Consider the following 17,579-nt stretch of genomic DNA (forward strand, 5'->3'; position numbering starts at 1 on the left):
GTCTTTAAATTTCTCTGCTTTTGAAAATGATGTTATGTTATGGCATTTTCGCTTAGGACATCCGAATTTTCAATATATGAAATATTTATTTCCTCATTTATTTTGTAATGCTAGTACTTCTTTTAATTGTGATGTTTGTATTCGTGCCAAGCAACATCGTGTTTCTTTCCATTCTCAGCCTTATAAACCCTTGAGTCATTTTTCTCTTGTTCATAGTGATGTATGGGGTCCTTCACCGGTTACTACTTCCATGGGAAAATGGTGGTTTGTCACGTTTATAGATGATCACACCCGTCTCACTTGGGTTTTCCTGCTCACTGATAAATCTGAAGTGTCCTCTGTTTTCTAACAGTTTTACACAACTGTCGAAACTCAATTTAAAACAAAGATTGGGACTTTAAGAAGTGATAATGGGCGAGAATTCTTTAATGCCTCTTTCAGAGAATTTCTCGACTCTAAAGGTATTGTCCACCAGAGCTCATGGTCTTACACTCTGTAACAAAATGGAGTAGTTGAGCGTAAAAATCGGCATCTAGTTGAAGTAGCCCGATCTCTTATATTATCCGCCACCCTTCCATCATGCCTCTGGGGAGATACAGTTCTTACTGCTGCTCACCTCATTAATCAGATGCCCTCTCGTATTCTTAATCTTCATACCCTTTTAGAATTATTTAAAGAGTCTTTTCCTATTACTCGGTTGATTTCTGATGTTCCTCTTCGAGTTTTTGGTTGCGTTGCTTTTGTTCACTCCCATGGTCCAAACCGCACGAAATTTACTCCTCGTGCTCATAAGTGTGTCTTTGTTGGATATCCACTCCATCGACGTGGATATAAGTGCTATCATCCGTCATCTCGAAAATACTATGTCTCTATGGATGTCACCTTTCTCGAGGATCAGTCGTTCTTCCCTGTTAGTCATCTTCAGGGGGAGAACATAAATGAAGAGACTAACTGGTCATCTTATGCTATTCCTTTAGAGTCAGCGCCCATTCAAACCTTGTCTAAACCTAGTCTTGAGTATGATAGTCTGGTTCTTCCTACCAATCAAGTTCCTTGGAAAACGTACTACAGGAAGAATCTCAAGAAGGAAGCAGTGTCACTTGTTGAACCAGAACTGCCGGTTCCAGTGCAGGAGTCAGACTTGTCATCAGGTCCAGGTACGTATATTCCTAATGATGTTGATTTATGTATGGAGAATGATGAAGGCAGGCATGACAAGGGGGAAGGGAGCAGTGATACTAAGAAGTTTCTGATACACAGATAGTAAATCATGGTGAGAAGCCTGAAGAGGTGAAAGAACGTGATGCGTCATTTGATCTTCCTATAGCCCTGAGGAAAGGTACCCGTTCATGTACTAAATATCCTATGCATAGTTACATGACGTATAGTAATCTGACATCCGAGTTCAAGGCTTTTATTACTAGCTTGGACACTGAGGTGGTGCCAGACAACATAAGGGTTGCAAGAAAAAACCAAAATGGCAGTCTGCTATTATGGAAGAAATAAGGGCTCTGGAAAAGAATGAAACCTGGGAACCGGTGACTTTGCCTGAAGGGCACAAAACAGTAGGATGTAAATAGGTGTTTACTATAAAGTACAAGTCAGATGGGACGATTGACTGATACAAGGCTAGACTTGTTGCAAGAGGCTTCACCCAAACATATGGAGTGGATTATTCTGAGACGTTTTCATCTGTGGCTAAACTTAACACGATCCGAGTGCTTTTGTTAGTAGCTGTGAATAAAGATTGGCCCCTACACCAACTTGATGTTAAAAATGCGTTTTTGAACGGGGAACTTGAGGAGGAAGTCTATATGAGTCCCCCTCTTGGGTTCGAGAGTCAATTTAAAAATAAAGTATGTAGATTGAGGAAATCACTATACGGATTGAAACAGTCTCCAAGGACCTGGTTTGACAGGTTCACGATGTTTGTGAAAGCACAGGGATATGTTCAAGGACATTCCGATCACACTCTTTTTATAAGAAGATCAACTTCAGGGAAAATAGCTGTTCTTATTGTCTATGTTGATGACATTGTTTTATCTGGGGATGATGTAGAAGTCACAAGACTAAAAACAGAGATGACTAGAGAGTTTGAAATTAAAGACCTCGGGAACTTAGATACTTTCTGGGAATGGAATTGGCTCGCTCAAAAGAGGGTATATCAGTTTCTCAACGAAAATATACACTGGACTTGCTAAAGGAAATAGGTATGACTGGGTGTAAACCTGTTGACACGCCAGTAGAATACAATGCGAAAATCGGTGATAAGAATGATGGAATTCCTGTTGATAAAGAAAGGCATCAACGGTTAGTTGGGAAGTTAATATACTTGTCTCACACAAGACCAGATATTTCTTATGCAGTAAGTGTTGTGAGTCAGTTCATGCAAGCTCCTTGTGAGGATCATATAATAGCAGTTGAACGTATTCTTCGGTATCTGAAAGGAACTCCTGGTAAAGGCCTAATGTTCAGGAAAACCGATAAACGATCTATTGAAGCTTACACTGATTCTGACTGGGCAGGGTCTGTTGTTGATAGAAGATCTATGCTTGGATATTGTACGTTTGTCTGGGGAAATCTAGTCACCTGGAGAAGTAAAAAACAATGTCTGGGGAAATCTAGTCACCTGGAGAAGTAAAAAACAAGGAGTTGTTGCTAGAAGTGGTGCTGAAGCAGAGTATCGGGCCATGAGTCTAGGGATTTGTGAAGAAATCTGGTTGAAGAAAGTATTATCAGATCTCCAGCAAGATAATGAGCTTCCAATGAAATTATTTTGTGATAATAAAGCTGCCATCAGTATTGCAAACAACTCAGTTCAACATGACAGAACTATACACGTGGAGATAGACAGACGCTATATTAAGGAGAGGTTGGACAGTGGAAACATATGCATCCCTTATATTCCTTCGAATCAACAAGTTGTTGATGTACTTACAAAAGGGTTATTGAGACAAAATTTTAATTATTGTGTAAGCAAGTTGGGGCTTGTTGATATCTATGCACCAACTTGAAGGGGAGTGTTGGAAATAGGGTTTTTAACCTAGGAGCATTTATGTAATTGTGTAAGACCCCTAGAGTTTCCTACTGTCTATTTATACAGTGTGTCCCTGTATATTTAGTGTATGAGTTTAAAAACAAATAAGAAAAGACTTTATATCGTGGTTTTTCTCCCCGCACTAGGGTTTCCACGTAATCTTCTTGTTCTTCTCTTCCCTATTCTCTATTTTTAACACTGATAAACATTTCTTTGATGATTTTTGGAGATTTCTTCTTAAATTGTTTGGTTGCATCAAATTATAAGAACAACCCAACCTCATAAGAGGGGCCTGATGGCTAGAAAAAGGGTAGCTACCTGTTAGGATACTTCCTAACAAGAACAAGAATTGAATATATTGAGATACAACTATGAAGAAATACAATATAAACCCAAGTATAAGGAACTTGGAACTGCCCTAGATCACTCTACAAAATAGTTTGCCCTTACTTTCACCCACCCTCATATTTATAACTGTTGCAAAACGTTGTTTAGCCCTAAGGGCATTTTAGTCTCTTGTTTGGTGTCTAAAGTCTAGGTTTTCTGTCCTATGGCTATTTATAGCTGTTCCTATACTGTGTAATGCGTATAAAAAATTAATAAAAACTCTTATCGTGGTTTTTTCTACTTGCTTCTACCCTTTATTTTCAATATGGTATTAGAGCAAGGTGATGAGATTGTAGTTGGGATAGAAGAAATTCAGTCATCAACCCTAGCAGGAGATGGGACTTCGGTGGAAAATTCCCAAAGTGCTGAAATCAGGGTTACTGTCGAACACTCAATTTTGATAAACAGTGTGGAACCTCAGATCGGCTTGGGATATCCTGTGTCCTTACCCTCGTATCTATGGGGAGATGCTGTATTTACTGCAGCTCATCTCATCAATCGGATGCCCTCCCATGTGCTTAAATTCCAAACACCCCTAGAGTGTTTTAAAAAGTCTTTCTCATCCACTCGCTTTTTCCCAGATGTTCCCCTTAGGGTGTTTGGCTGTACAGTTTTTGTTCATAATCATGGCCCTTACTAGAGTAAGTTTGCTCCTCGGGCCCAAAAGTGTGTTTGTTGGGTATCCACTTCCTCAACGGGGCTATAAGTGTTTTCAGCCTTCCTCTCGAAAGTATTTTGTCACCATGGACGCCACCTTTCTCGAGGACAAACCTTTTTTATTTCGTTAGTCCTCTTCAGGAAGAAACCGCTAGTGAAGTGCCCTGTTTCCTGAGCACATCCACCATTTTGTTCCTATAGATCTGTTTCCTGAGCCTATCCCTGAGACAAATGACCCTGTCCTTCTTACGAAACAAGTGCCCTGGATAACCTACTATAGGAAGAATCTCCGAAAGGAAATAGTTCCCCCTGTTGCTCCATTGGAAGTTGTCCAAGAGTCAGAACCGGAACCAACTCAAGGTGCCTCTATTCTTGATGATAATGAATGTGTTGAAGGTGATGTAGTGAACTTTGATGAAGTCAGGATCGATGGTGGTAGTGAATTATCAGGTGATATACAAGGAACTGAAAACGTGCAACAGTCTAGTACAGATAAGCAGGTGGAAAAGACTGGTGAGTTTGATGCTACCTTGGATTTGCCAATTGCCTTACGGAAAGGTACTAAATCCTGCACCAAACATTCTATGAAAAGCTTATTGTCCTACAATAACTTGTCTTCGAGATTTAAGGCCTTCACGATCAGCTTGGATACCGTGATGATACCAGACGATGTGCATAAGGCCCTAGAAGTTCCTGAATGACGAGTCGCAATTATGGAGGAAATGCGTGCACTTGAGACAAACAAAATGTGGGATCTGGTCGCTCTTCCTAAAGGTCACAAAACAGTTGGGTGCAAGTAGGTGTTCACTGTCAAATACAAGTCTGATGGGACTCTCGATAGATACAAGGCCATGCTAGTTGCAAAAGGTTTTACTTAGACATATAGGGTGGATTACTCGAAGACTTTCTCACCAGTGGCAAAACTTAACACGATTCGAGTTCTTCTCACAGTTGCTATTAATGAAGATTGGCCCTTACATTAATTGGGTGTAAAAAATGCGTTTCTGAATGGTGAGTTAGAAGAAGAGGTCTATATGAACTCACCTCCAGGTTTTGAAGCACGGTTTGGTAATCAAGTTTGCAAATTAAAGAAATCTCTATATGGCCTAAAGCAGTCTCTTAGAGCCTGGTTCGATAGATTCACTACTTTTGTTAAGTCCCAGGGGTTTGTTCAAGGGCATTCTGATTACAGCTTGTTCACTAAGAGGTCGACACCAAGGAAAGTGGCTGTTCTTATTGTCTATGTTTATGATATCATCTTGTCAGGGGATGATTCAGCTGAGATTGGCAGGTTGAAACAGAGGGTGACAGATGAGTTCGAGATCGAAGACCTTGGTGACTTGAGATATTTTCTTGGAATGGAAGTAGTAAGATCAAAGGAAGGGATCTCTGTGTCTCAGAGCAAATATACGCTGGACTTGTTGAAAGAAACTAGAATGACTGGGTGTAAACCTGCAGATACGTTGGTGGAAGTCAATAGCAATCTGGTAGAATCTGTAGAAGATGTTCCTGTTAACAAGGAAAGGTATCAACATCTTGTGGGGAAGCTGATTTATCTTTCACATACCAGACTTGATATATCATATGCAGTTAGTTTGGTTAGTCAGTTTATGTAGGCTTCCTCTGAGAGACATATGGAGGCTGTTACACGGATTCTGAGATATTTGAAGTCTCACGGATTCTGAGATATTTGAAGTCTACTCCTAGAAAAGGTTTGGTGTTCAGAAAACATGACAAAAGATGCATTAAGGCCTACACAGATTCAGACTGGGCAGGTTCTGTTATTGATAGAAAGTCCACCTTGGGATATTGTACGTTTGTGTGGGGAAATTTAGTTACCTGGCAGAGTAAGAAGCAAGGTGTTGTTGCTAGAAGCAGCGCCCAAGTTGAACAAAATTATGAGCCTGGGAATTTGTGAAGAAAATTGGTTGAAAAAGGTTCTGGTAGATCTTCATCAGGAAAGTCATGACCCCATGAGACTTTGTTGCGATAATAAGGTTGCTATTAATATCGCTAACAATCCTGTCCGACACGATAGAACCAAACATGTGGAGATTGACTGGCACTTCATCAAAGAGAAACTGGATAGCAGTAGTATTTGCATTCCCTATGTTCCGTCGAGTCAACAGATTGTTGATGTCCTCACCAAAGGGTTACCGAGACAGATTTTCGACACGTGTTAGCAAGTTGGGTCTTATTGATATCAACGTCCCAACTTGAGGGGGAGTGTTGCAAAACGTTGTTTAGCCCTAAGGGCATTTTAGTCTTTTACTTGGTGTCTATAGTCTAGGGTTTCTGACCTATGGCTATTTTTTATCTGTTCCTGTACTGTGTAGTGCGTATAAAAAATTAATAAAAACTCTTATCATAGTTTTTTCTCCTTGGCCTAGGGTTTTCCATGTAACTTTGGTGTTCTTTCTTCTACCTTTTATTTTCAATAATAACCAATTTAGTCTGACTATGAGTACTAACTCTTAATCTTATTACCTTTATACCCCCAACCCCTAACTTTACCCTGTCCTTCAACGATACCTTGTCCTCTAGGTGTGTTTACAAACATGATCACAAAATTGGGCAACTCTCTCTCTCTCTTTTATTGTTTAACGAAATAGAACCCCAACAACCTCTCTTCAATCTTGGAAAAAGATTTCTTCCCTAAATCATTTGGGCTTCAACTAATCCCTCGGGTTCAGCCCAAGAACAATAAATCTCCCATAATCATCTTTTTTTTCTCATCACACACGTGACTAGGTCCATCTCCACACCATTTGCATATCTATTTAAAATTGTAGTTCATCTTCTCTAATGGGCTAGGCCCTCAATCAACTCTTTTTTTTAAAAAAAAACAGAAATGAGTTTCTTCATAGAATTAATGAATTGAGACTTTTGCTCGAATTACAAAGATAGATACTGAAGCACTAAAACCTGAGGATCAGTAGTAGGATTAGGATAAGTTAGGGTATTATGGTCAAATCCTTAATTGATTAGGATTGAGATTAGTTTCCATGACTGATTAAAATTAGGATTAGTTTTCCTTGGTTTATTAGGATTAGGATTAGTTTGCTTTCCAATTCTCTATAAATAGAGAGATTGTCTTCTTATATTGGCAATTTTTGATTCATGATAAAAACTTTGATTTTATTATTGGAGATTTCTCTCCTTTTATCTCCTAGGCTACATCAGAGTGAGTGCACCTGAATATCTTAACTAGGTTGACACCCCCTTAGCACTCATTATATTTGGAATAATAAAACAGAACAACCTATGGATCGAGTAACCAATCTAATCACATCAAAAGTACGCTTCTAAAATCACCTAACAACTCAATTTTAATAAGTACCCACTTTCCATTTTTTTTTTGAGAAATAACATGATAGACCCACCTTCCACTTTCCTTCTTCCTCAGCTTTGGCCCATTGCTCCACTTAACAAGAAAAGATGTGAAAAATCATTTGCCGACTTGCACAAAGCGAAATGGACTTCTCAATTCAAGCCCATAATTCCCACAAAAATGAAAACTGCATTTTTTCCAACAATGGACACCTTCTGACACTTCACGTGGACAGCAACGTGTTTTTCCATCTCTTCACGCAATTCACCCCTTCCCAAAGCTTTCTTCCCTGACCACCATGGCTCAGCTTCTTTTGCCATTTCCAGTGCCTCCGACCACTGTAGCACGACCTCAATTGCCATAACCAATGCTTCCACTCTCATCGACCTCCCATTAACTCCTTTCAGCGTAGTCAACAACGATTCAATCCACCAAACTCTTTGCCATCCCACCCCATGAACCGCCAACGTCTTCTTTCTCCCTCATGGCCAGCCGTCCTCTGCTTCTTTGAGCCACAACTTTTTCCTTACCTGATTCTTCATCTCCGGCCACACAAGTAATCGTTGCTGACCTTCCTTGGAGATTTCTCCATGGTTGCCCTTATTCATGGAACTTGCAACCACACTTTCCTTGAAATTTCATCTCCAACCATGCTGATTTTTGCCACTTCCTCCTCCCCCTATCTCCACATTTTTCGTCATTCTATGTTGTTCTTTCGTTGTTTCTTCCTCCACTTACACATTTCTTTTCTTTTTCAACTCGCGAACATCTTATTTTCGCTCGTCTCTTTGCCTCTCCAACCTTGCACTCTTCGATGAGTTCTCTCTCAGCTTCCTTTGATCCATTCTCACGTATATACTTCTCTTTTCTTGTTTTCTCTCCAATTTCTTCTTCATTGTCCTCACTCGAACTCCACCTCCTATTGAACCCGTGCTGCCTCCATTGCCCTGCACCATAGACTTCTTTGAGACCGGTACATCAACAATCTTCGAATCACTGTCGGTTTTGATTTCCATTACAAACTTGATAGTCTCCTCCCATTTTTGCTCGTCTCTCGGATCTTCTTGCTTTCTCCTCCTGGCTTCTTCTTCCGTCATTTTGCACTTGTTATCTGCAATCCACTTTGTGCTTGCTCCCATGTCCATGGCGTCTCTCCTCGTTCCGCCATTTCACGTTTGCAACCTGCATTCCATTTTAGCACTCGCTCCTATGACCAAGGTGCTCTTCTTCCATGGCTAAGAGAAAACAGTCTTCCCATAATTGAACTTGCTCTGAAAAAAATTTGTTAGGATACTTCCTAACAAGAACAAGCTCTGGATATATTGAGATAAGAAATAGAATATAAATCCAAGTATAAGGCACTTGGAACCTCCCTCTTGAGTGTCCTCACCCAAGCCCTAGATTCTACAAAATAGTCTGCCCTTACTCACCCACCCTTTTTCTATTTATAACCAATTAAGTAACTGACTATTAGTATTAGCTCTTTATCTAATTACCATTATATCCCTAACCCCATACTAATTATCTAGTACCTAATAATACCCTGCAAAATAACGGAGTTCAGTCTGGTAGAGAGTTTGGAGTGGAATTCTACCATTTTTTTAAATAATGAATAAGTAGACACTAGAAGGAAATGGTAATGGTTCTTGATGCTTGGTTGTATAATGTTTAGTTCTGTTTTTCTTTTGTCCTATTCATACTTAACATAACAAGTACACTTTGTGATAAATTTTTTATTGTGCAGCACCTTGTGGTTCTCGGTTAGCTGTGCTTTTTTCTGTCCTGAAGTATTTGTTTGAGAGAGAATCCTTCGAGAAGGTAAAGATAAATTAATACTTATGTTTAAATGGGTATTTTAGTATTATCACTCTTTAACAAGGTTTTAGTTTTATCATGTCTTTAAAATGGTTTTAGTTTTATCATGCTTTTGGTGGTTATAGAATAAAGCACACAAATGCAATAAAAATAATACGGTTCTCTACTCTCACGTCACTCTATCTTCATACTTTCAATTGCATCCTCTAGGAAGAGTTGTGAGGTTATTTGGAGAGGAAAGTTGCCTAGGAAAGCAAGGATATATTCTTACTTCTTCCTTCTTCCCCTGCCTCAAGGCTCAAGAGGTTCCATGAAGACAACATTCGAAGAAGCCTTTTTGCTTATGGTGTATATCTTCAAAATCATGACCCCCACTATACCCCTCTTCTCTCCATCACCTGGCTCTCTGGTGACCCACCGCCAATACTGACCATGTGTTGGTTGCCCCTTTCACCCCTCCCTTCTCTCCCCTCCCAATCCCACCTTCTCCAAATTTATAGCTTTTGTATCACAGAAGCTACTTGGGACCGATCTTTCACCCTCACCCAAAGGTAAGCATCTCACTTTTCGCTGACCACCCGTTTCATTTACATTCTTGAGGCCCCATTAAACTAGAAGTTCTTTAAGAATGTCATTGTGATGAAAATGTGATTTGGGCGGAGAAAATCACGAATAGAAAAGGCCGCTGGGTTGAAATAATAAAGCTCGGAGTAAATGATGGTTTGAATAAGCTCATTATCCCAGGTGGTGACAATAAATTTGGACAGAAAAATTCTCCCCTGGAAGGCCTCACCAACCTCCAATCCTCCACACAATTAATGGGAAAAAAAACCTACAGAAATGCTCTCTAGATGAATCTTGTCACTATTGAAGCAAAGAAAACCACTCAACCTTCTTGGAAGACTGCACACCAAACATGATGTAGTAGGATTAGGGTATTATAGTAAAATCCTTAATTGATTAGGATTGGGATTTATGGAATATTTATATGGATGACCCAAAAATTGAGCCCAAAATGGTAAATGACTCAAATTTTTTAAATAATGTAAAATGACCTTTTGTTGACGTCATAGATGAGTGAAGTTACGAATTTGCCTTTCAGATTTATTTCTCTCTTTTCTTCTCTTTTTCTCTGGCTTCAGCCTTGTTTTTCTCTTTCCTTCCTCTTCTTCTTCTCTGGCGGACCAACTTGGCGAAAATCTTTTATTCATTTTTCTTTTTCTCTTTCCTTCGTCTTGGTGGCGTTGAAAAACCAACCTACAGGGCATCGATTGTTTTGCTTCTTCGCTGATGATGCTTGCGATTTCTTCTCCAACCAACTTTGGCAAAACTAGAGTTGATAAAATGAAAGAAAGCGAGAGAGAGAGAGAGCAAAACCAAAAGAGAGCGAGAGATATAGAGAGTACTGATTTGTCAGTGAGAAATAGAAGACAGAGAGAGCGATACCAAGAGAGAGCAAGAGCGAGATGCTTTTCCACGTGCGCACGAGTGTATTTTGGTAATTTCACCCGAATTTAACGTTAGCAAAGGGTTATTCGAGTTATTTTTTATTTTTTAATTTTCTTTTAATTTTATTTTGGCCCAATTTTTGGGTCATTTGTACAAAAATCCCATTAGTTTCCATAATTGATTAGAATTAGGATTAGTTTCCTTGGTTTAGTAGGATTAGGATTAGTTTCTTTGATTAAGTAGGAATAGGATTAGTTTGCTTTCCAATTCTTTATGATACCAATTGGTGTATACCAAATGAAATAATTTTATTAATGATCAAAAGTTGCCCATACAAGAAGACATTTTCTCTATTTATAGAGAATTGGAAAGCAAACTAATCATATTCCTAATTTTTTTGAAACAGAAACAACACTTTTTATTGGTAAAATGAACAGAGTCTAATCTAATGCTCGAATTACAAAGAAACGATCAAATTAACAAGAAATAGAACTAAGGATCAGTAGGTGGATCCAACTATCTCAACTAGGTTGATACACCCATAGCACCTTCATCACATCTCAAAACAAACAATGACAATACCAATAGAAAACTAAATGTCATAAAGACATGATTATATATATTGAATGAAAGCATTCCAATTGAGACAAATATCTTGAACTAAATAATTAGAGAATTTCTTGGAAAGGGAGCACCAAGAAGAAACTTTAACTTCAGCAATCTCAAAATGATCAAACCGTTGAAGCGATTTGTCATGAAAAATATGTCGATTGCTCTCAAACCAGATTTCTGACAAAACTGCTTGGACAACATTAATCCACAGTAAAATTGTCTGAGCTTTTAAAGAAGGACCAATTACAATTTGAGTCACATTCTCCTTAAAACCAAAAACCGTTGTAGATTAAATGTTGCAAACAACTTCCTCCACATGTTCAAAGAATATTGGCAATCAAAGAATAAATGCTGGCGGTCTTCAGAATTTTCCTACACGGGCAAATTGATGGCAAGAGAGTATGAGTTGGCAGCTTCCTTTGAATAGTAAGTGAACAATTGAGAGATCTAAAAATCATTATCCAGATTATAATATTGATTCTCCTTGGACAGTTTGAATGCCATAAGTTTTGTGCAACTTACCATTCATTGGGGAAGAAGAGTTCAAATGCTTGAATAATGACTTCACCGAGAACACACCTGAAGCTTGATCATGTCTTTCAACTATCCTCTTCCCTTCTAATAGTAGCAATAGATTCTGAAAATCCAATATCTCTTCATCTTTTAACAATCTTCTAAAGGTGATTGACCATGATAAAGTAATTTGGATCCCAATGATGAAAACCCGAGCCATTAGGAGTCGATGTAATTCTGAATAATCTTGGAAACAAAGCACTCAAGGGAGAAGAATTTGACCAACTGGGAGAAGAATTCAACCAACTGTCATGCTAAAAAGAAATTCTAGAACCATTTCCAAGATTAAAAGATGCAAACCTTGCAACTTGTTGCCAAACATGAGATATAGTAATCCAGGACATCTGAGGCTTCTTCCTTCTTTTACGGCCGTGCCCCATTCAAAGTGATCACTCCCATGAATACTCTTTATTACCTTACACCAATAAGCTTCTTTATCATGCATAAACTGGCATCCCCATTTTGCCAAAAAAGGCACATTTCGGTTTTTTAGATCACCAAAACCAAGACCTTGATGCTTTTGTTGTTTGGAAACTATCTCCCATTTAGCATGGTGATTAATCTTACTTCCACTGGATCCTTCCCAAAAGAAGTTTCTCATAATCTTTTTTATTTTCGAAATCACTTTAGAAGGCATAGCAAAGGAAGACATATAATAAGTTGGAATATTTGAAAGAATTGTCTTATTCAAAGAAAAATTTCCACCCCTTGACAAATTAAAGCGCCTCCATCTATCCAATTTCTTTTGGATTTTATCAATAACTGCTGCCAAAAAGATACTTTTCTTGGATATCCTCCAAGAGGAAGACCGAGATATAGAAACGGTAAAGATACTGATTTGCAATTCTCCTCAATATTCTCTCTAACTAATACCGAATTTTCCCAATTAACCTTTTGTCCCGAACGCCATTGAAATAATTCAGTGGCATTAATTAAGGCTTTCAAACTTTCATCATCATCTTTACAAAATATCAAAGTATCGTCAGCATACTGGAGGATTGAGACATGAACCTTGCTCTTGCCGACCAAGAAACCTTCGTATTCACCTTTCTCATGTATTACATCAACGAGGATACTTAATATTTCACTAACCAATTGGAAAATGAAGGGATCTCCCTGGCTAATTCCTCTTGAAGCAAAAATTCTTCCACGTGGTCTTCCATTGATAAAAATTGAAAACTTGGGATTTTTCACACAACCCATGATCCACTTAATCCATTTTGCTGTAAAACCTTTTAATTTCAACACTTTTTCTAAGAAATCCCAATCTACTCAGACAAAAGCTTTCTACAAATTAAGTTTCAATATCCAACCTTCTTTTTAATTTTTTACTCTTCCACAACTTCATTAGCAATTAGCACAGGATCCAAATTCTGTTTTCCATTGATGAAGGCACTTTGTGTCGGGGAAATGATACTTGGCCTTACTCTTTTCAATCTTTCTACTAAGACCTTTCCCACAATCTTGTAAACTGAATTAGTTAGGCTAATAGACCTAAAATCTTTCACAAAAACTGCTGAATCCTTTTTCTGGATTGAACAAATGAAATTCTCCTCAAGGAAAGCATTTAATTTGCCATTTTTAAAGAATTCTTTAAAACGTTCCTGAGAATCACTTCTAAAAATATCCCAATTCTTCAAGAAATCTTCAAGAAAAACTCCACCGTGAAACCATCTAGACCAGAAGGTTTTTTTTCCTCCAATGAAACCAATAGCTCTTTTAATTTATAATTAATCAAATAAACTAATCCTAGTCCTACTAAACTAAGGAAACTAATCCTAATTCTAATCAATTATGGAAACTAATCCCAATCCTAATTAATTAAGGATTTGACTATAATACCTATCCTACTACATCACATACTGACAGTCCCAGGGAAGGTGATCCATGTTTTTAATTTGTTGGGGAAAATCACAAAGATCAGGTCACACAAGTAATGAATTGAAGAAACATAATTTTTGCTAAAAAAATATGGATTAGGATGGATGGATATCAAGTCGAAATTGATTGCACAATCTTTGAATCCATCAGAAAGGACTCAAAATTTTCTTGTTAGTGATGAAGGCTGATTGGTAGACAAATATACTAAAAGGCAAGGCTTGCTTTAATCTCTCAGATAAATCTCTAGCAATGATCTTGGAGAAGACATGATCCAAGACTAGTTATCCTTTTAGAACTCTTGTATTAGATCATATTCTCATTAATATAAGATTCTTCATTTGATTTTTGGAGATTTTCGCTCCTTTGTTTACTTAGGCTATCAATTGGTATTAGAACATGTGTTTGGGCCAAGTTGATTGCTGTCGATGGAAGACTCGGAAGCTTTTGGCGACGCCGATCACAAGAGGGAGCTTCGTGAGTTGTGCTCATTGTCAAACAACACACACCTAACTAGGGGGAACCTTTTAAGTTCAAGAAGATCGAAGTTTGAAGAATCATCCAAGAATGGAATTTTATAGAAGAACTACTACAATTTGAGACAAAAATTATTATTTTTGTTATGGAGAACAACCAAGAAAGACAGAGAAATATTCAAGAAAATTGAAGAACCGGTCCTACAAAAATTATGATGAAGAAACTTATTCAAGAATACCCAATTTTTATATCAATCCTGAAGTATTGAAAGACATGGAGAAGGGAGCTAGGAAAATCCTACGTCTATTGGGAAAAATGACTCAAAATGTGGAACAACTTTAAGAACATTTGCAAGAACTTAAAAAAGAATTAATTCAAGAAATTCACTGTGAAGAAAAAAACGATGAATTGGGAAACCCACATAAATTTTATTTGGCAAATTCACAGACAAGGAAGAGGACCAAATCGAAAATTTGACATAAAAAATTGAGAGGACCGAATCGAAAGACCAGACGAAGAAGGAAGAAGAGAAAGATCTTGTGGCTAACGAAGACAATCGTCGAAAGCTCGAATCGAAAAAAATGGGTATCGGGCAATGGTGGCCGAAACAAAAAAACCTACGGAAAAGGAAGAAGAATTGTTGACTCACCAATTGAAATCGTTCACAAGAGAGAAGAAGAATAAGAAATAGTTCCGGGAGTCCATGAAATTCATTCCCGATTTTTCCTTTCCGACTTGATGTGGAAGACACAACAACCGACCCAACCCGAGTTTCCCATTCTTCCACCCATTTTTTTTTTTTGACCCGACTAAGAAGATCCAATACCCAAGAGAAATCAACAGTGTCGCAGCAAAGGTTGAATTGATCAATACCTATATTGCTGCATACGGAAACAAAGAAGAAATTTTTTGCCGAAATAAAGTCGGTAAAATCATTTTGAAATCAAGGCTTGCGCAACTAAATTTGAATGAAAAATCAATGGAGAAAATTGAGAAAAAAGTGTCATTTAAAGAAGTGACCCAAAAATTTTGCGCTACACTAGTTTGGAGAATTGTTTCTTCTTCTCGGTTTAGCTTTGTGTTTTCCAAGGAAGAGGATATTAATTTTCAGATTATTTTCGGCCAATTTTCAACATCTTTGGAGGTGACACAAATTTGGAAGCTTTGGCATGTTCATAACTTTAAAAGGCAATTTTCAGTGGGAGTATTTTGCAATCATCAAAAGAAATATTTCTGCAACAGGTTGGCTCATTCACTAATTTCATTTCAAAATTTTTTAAAACTCGAGGATGAGTTTCTTTTGGGAGGGATAGAATATGATGTAATAGGTTTAGGATATTTTGGTAAAATAAGTTAATCTTGGTTAATCATTGATTAATTACATTTTAATTACCAATTTAGTTTTAACCTCTTAGTTATCCTTTTAGGACTCTTGTAATTCATTATAAATATAAAGAGTCTCCTTGTATTATATCATATTCTCATTAATAAAAGACTCTTGATTCGATTCTTGGAGATTTTCTCTCCTTTGTTTACTTAGGCTACATTAGGTTTAGAGAAAATCATGGGCGTCCATCTTGTCCATGTGTGAAAGAGTTGCAGTATCTTCCACAAGCATCCCCAATTAAAGTCATCAATTGGTTAATCTTTTATCCAATCTCTGTAAGATGGAACTTTAGGTTTTTTTAAAGTAATTTTCAAAATTTTATTGTTTGAATTTCACCATTGTACCATCCTTTAATGTTACAAAGGACACTACCTCGTTCCAAGTTTTCAAGAACTAGGTGCGCTCTATCGGGTTGTAAAGGGGCAATGGAACCAAAGTTAATTACTTCTTGTTGTAAATCCCGTAATATGGCAAACCAATCATCATGGAAATATTGTCTATGACTATAGATAATAATGACATATTCGAGATAAAAAGCCACTAGATCAAAGAAAGGTTTGTGGCTTGTTTTGGCGTATACCAAATGAGAAAATTTTATTAATGATCAACAGGCAAATCTCTCTATTTGTAGAGAATTAGAAAACAAACTAATCCTATTCCTAATTAATCAAAGAAACTAATCTGAATCCTATTAAACCTAGGAAACTAATCCTAGTTCTAATCAATCATGGAAACTAATCCCAATCCTAATCAATTAAGAATTTGACAACAATACCCAAATCCCATTACATCATTCTATCCCTCTAAAAAAAACTTGTCCTCGAGTTTTAAAACAAAAATGAAGGTAAGAATAACAAAATAATCCAAGTGCCCGTGAAAATTCTCATCCTCGAGTTCGAGGTGATAAAATGAAGTTGCCTTCTCATGACAACAACAAAGGGATCACTCTGGTTGTTTGTGCGTCAAAGTGCACGAGTGTTATCAGTTGAGTGCATGTGTACATTGTATCCTATATAACAATTAATTTTATACTTAGTATTTTTGTTTCAACTTTCAATTATTAAAAAAAACCCTAACAAAGGAGCAAAAATTTGGGCCTGACACAAGGTTTGGAAAATGACCACATCGACGCCCGTCCACCTTCGTATGCCTCCGTCCACTTTTTCGGCCGTCCTCCGCTGACCTAGTGTCTGGCCATCGGCCTCCGTCTGTCGGTCCTCCTGGCCGACAATCCTTTCGACTTCTCTTTCCCGAAACCCTAGCTGTCCATCTCCGACCTCTTTGCTTTACACCAATCTTCTTCATCGTCTCTTTCTTTCTCCGACCTTACCTAACCAACCGTTGCCTTTTGCATTCTTCCCACCACCAGTCTTCATTGCTGGTTTCGTCTACCGATCTCTTTCCCTGTGTTTCCTCCGTTCTTTTGCCTTTTCTTTTTCCTCTCTCCATTTTCCGCTCTCCCTTCCCTATCTCTGTCCTTCCTCAAATCTCTAGTTTCGACTATCCTATTACCTTCATCTCGTCATCCTAGCCCCGGTCACTAGTTCCTGCCAGTAGCTTCGATTTGGAAGTGAAAAGTTACAATATGAATGGGATCCCTTATTGCATATGGAATGAAGATGTGGAGGCAAGTAAGTTCCTAATTCTTTCTAAGTCTCATCTAAGCTAGTTTGTGGAGAATATTATTGAACTACTGTTTCTCGTTTCTTTGAGAAAAATGGACGTGATGATTATGGAGCAACAAGTTTGTCTAAGTTCTACAATTCCTCGGGTTGGATTATGCGATGCGTTGTTTGGCCATCAAGTGGGGATCGGTTTTTCAATCATGGTTCTTTCGGACGTTTGGCAGAGTGGTTGGCATTCTTTTGCGGATATGCTATTTGATTTTCAGTGCCTATACGATTCATGTTTGTCTTTTTGAAGTTCGGAGTCGAATCTTGCTGAAATATCGATCATGAGAAATAGTCATGGGGCAA

At 37.9% G+C, this 17,579-nt stretch overlaps 1 protein-coding gene across 5 annotated transcripts in view; it reads left to right on the top strand.

Moving 5' to 3' along the window:
* The window catches only part of LOC120079959 (DEAD-box ATP-dependent RNA helicase 17-like), a 39,109-nt gene that overhangs the window by 3,504 nt on the left and 18,026 nt on the right, over positions 1-17,579 (top strand). For 3 of the 5 annotated variants that reach the window (XM_039034436.1, XM_039034439.1, XM_039034437.1), the window contains exon 3: positions 9,157-9,230. In XM_039034436.1, coding sequence (XP_038890364.1) covers positions 9,157-9,230 — 74 coding nt within the window. Of the gene's footprint in view, positions 1-2; positions 1,158-1,260; positions 1,340-9,156; positions 9,231-17,579 lie in introns of those variants that run through there. The other 2 variants (XM_039034440.1, XM_039034435.1) reach the window with 2 other exon arrangements.

The sequence above is a fragment of the Benincasa hispida genome, chromosome 6 (assembly GCF_009727055.1).
Source record: "Benincasa hispida cultivar B227 chromosome 6, ASM972705v1, whole genome shotgun sequence".
Lineage (NCBI taxonomy): Eukaryota > Viridiplantae > Streptophyta > Magnoliopsida > Cucurbitales > Cucurbitaceae > Benincasa > Benincasa hispida.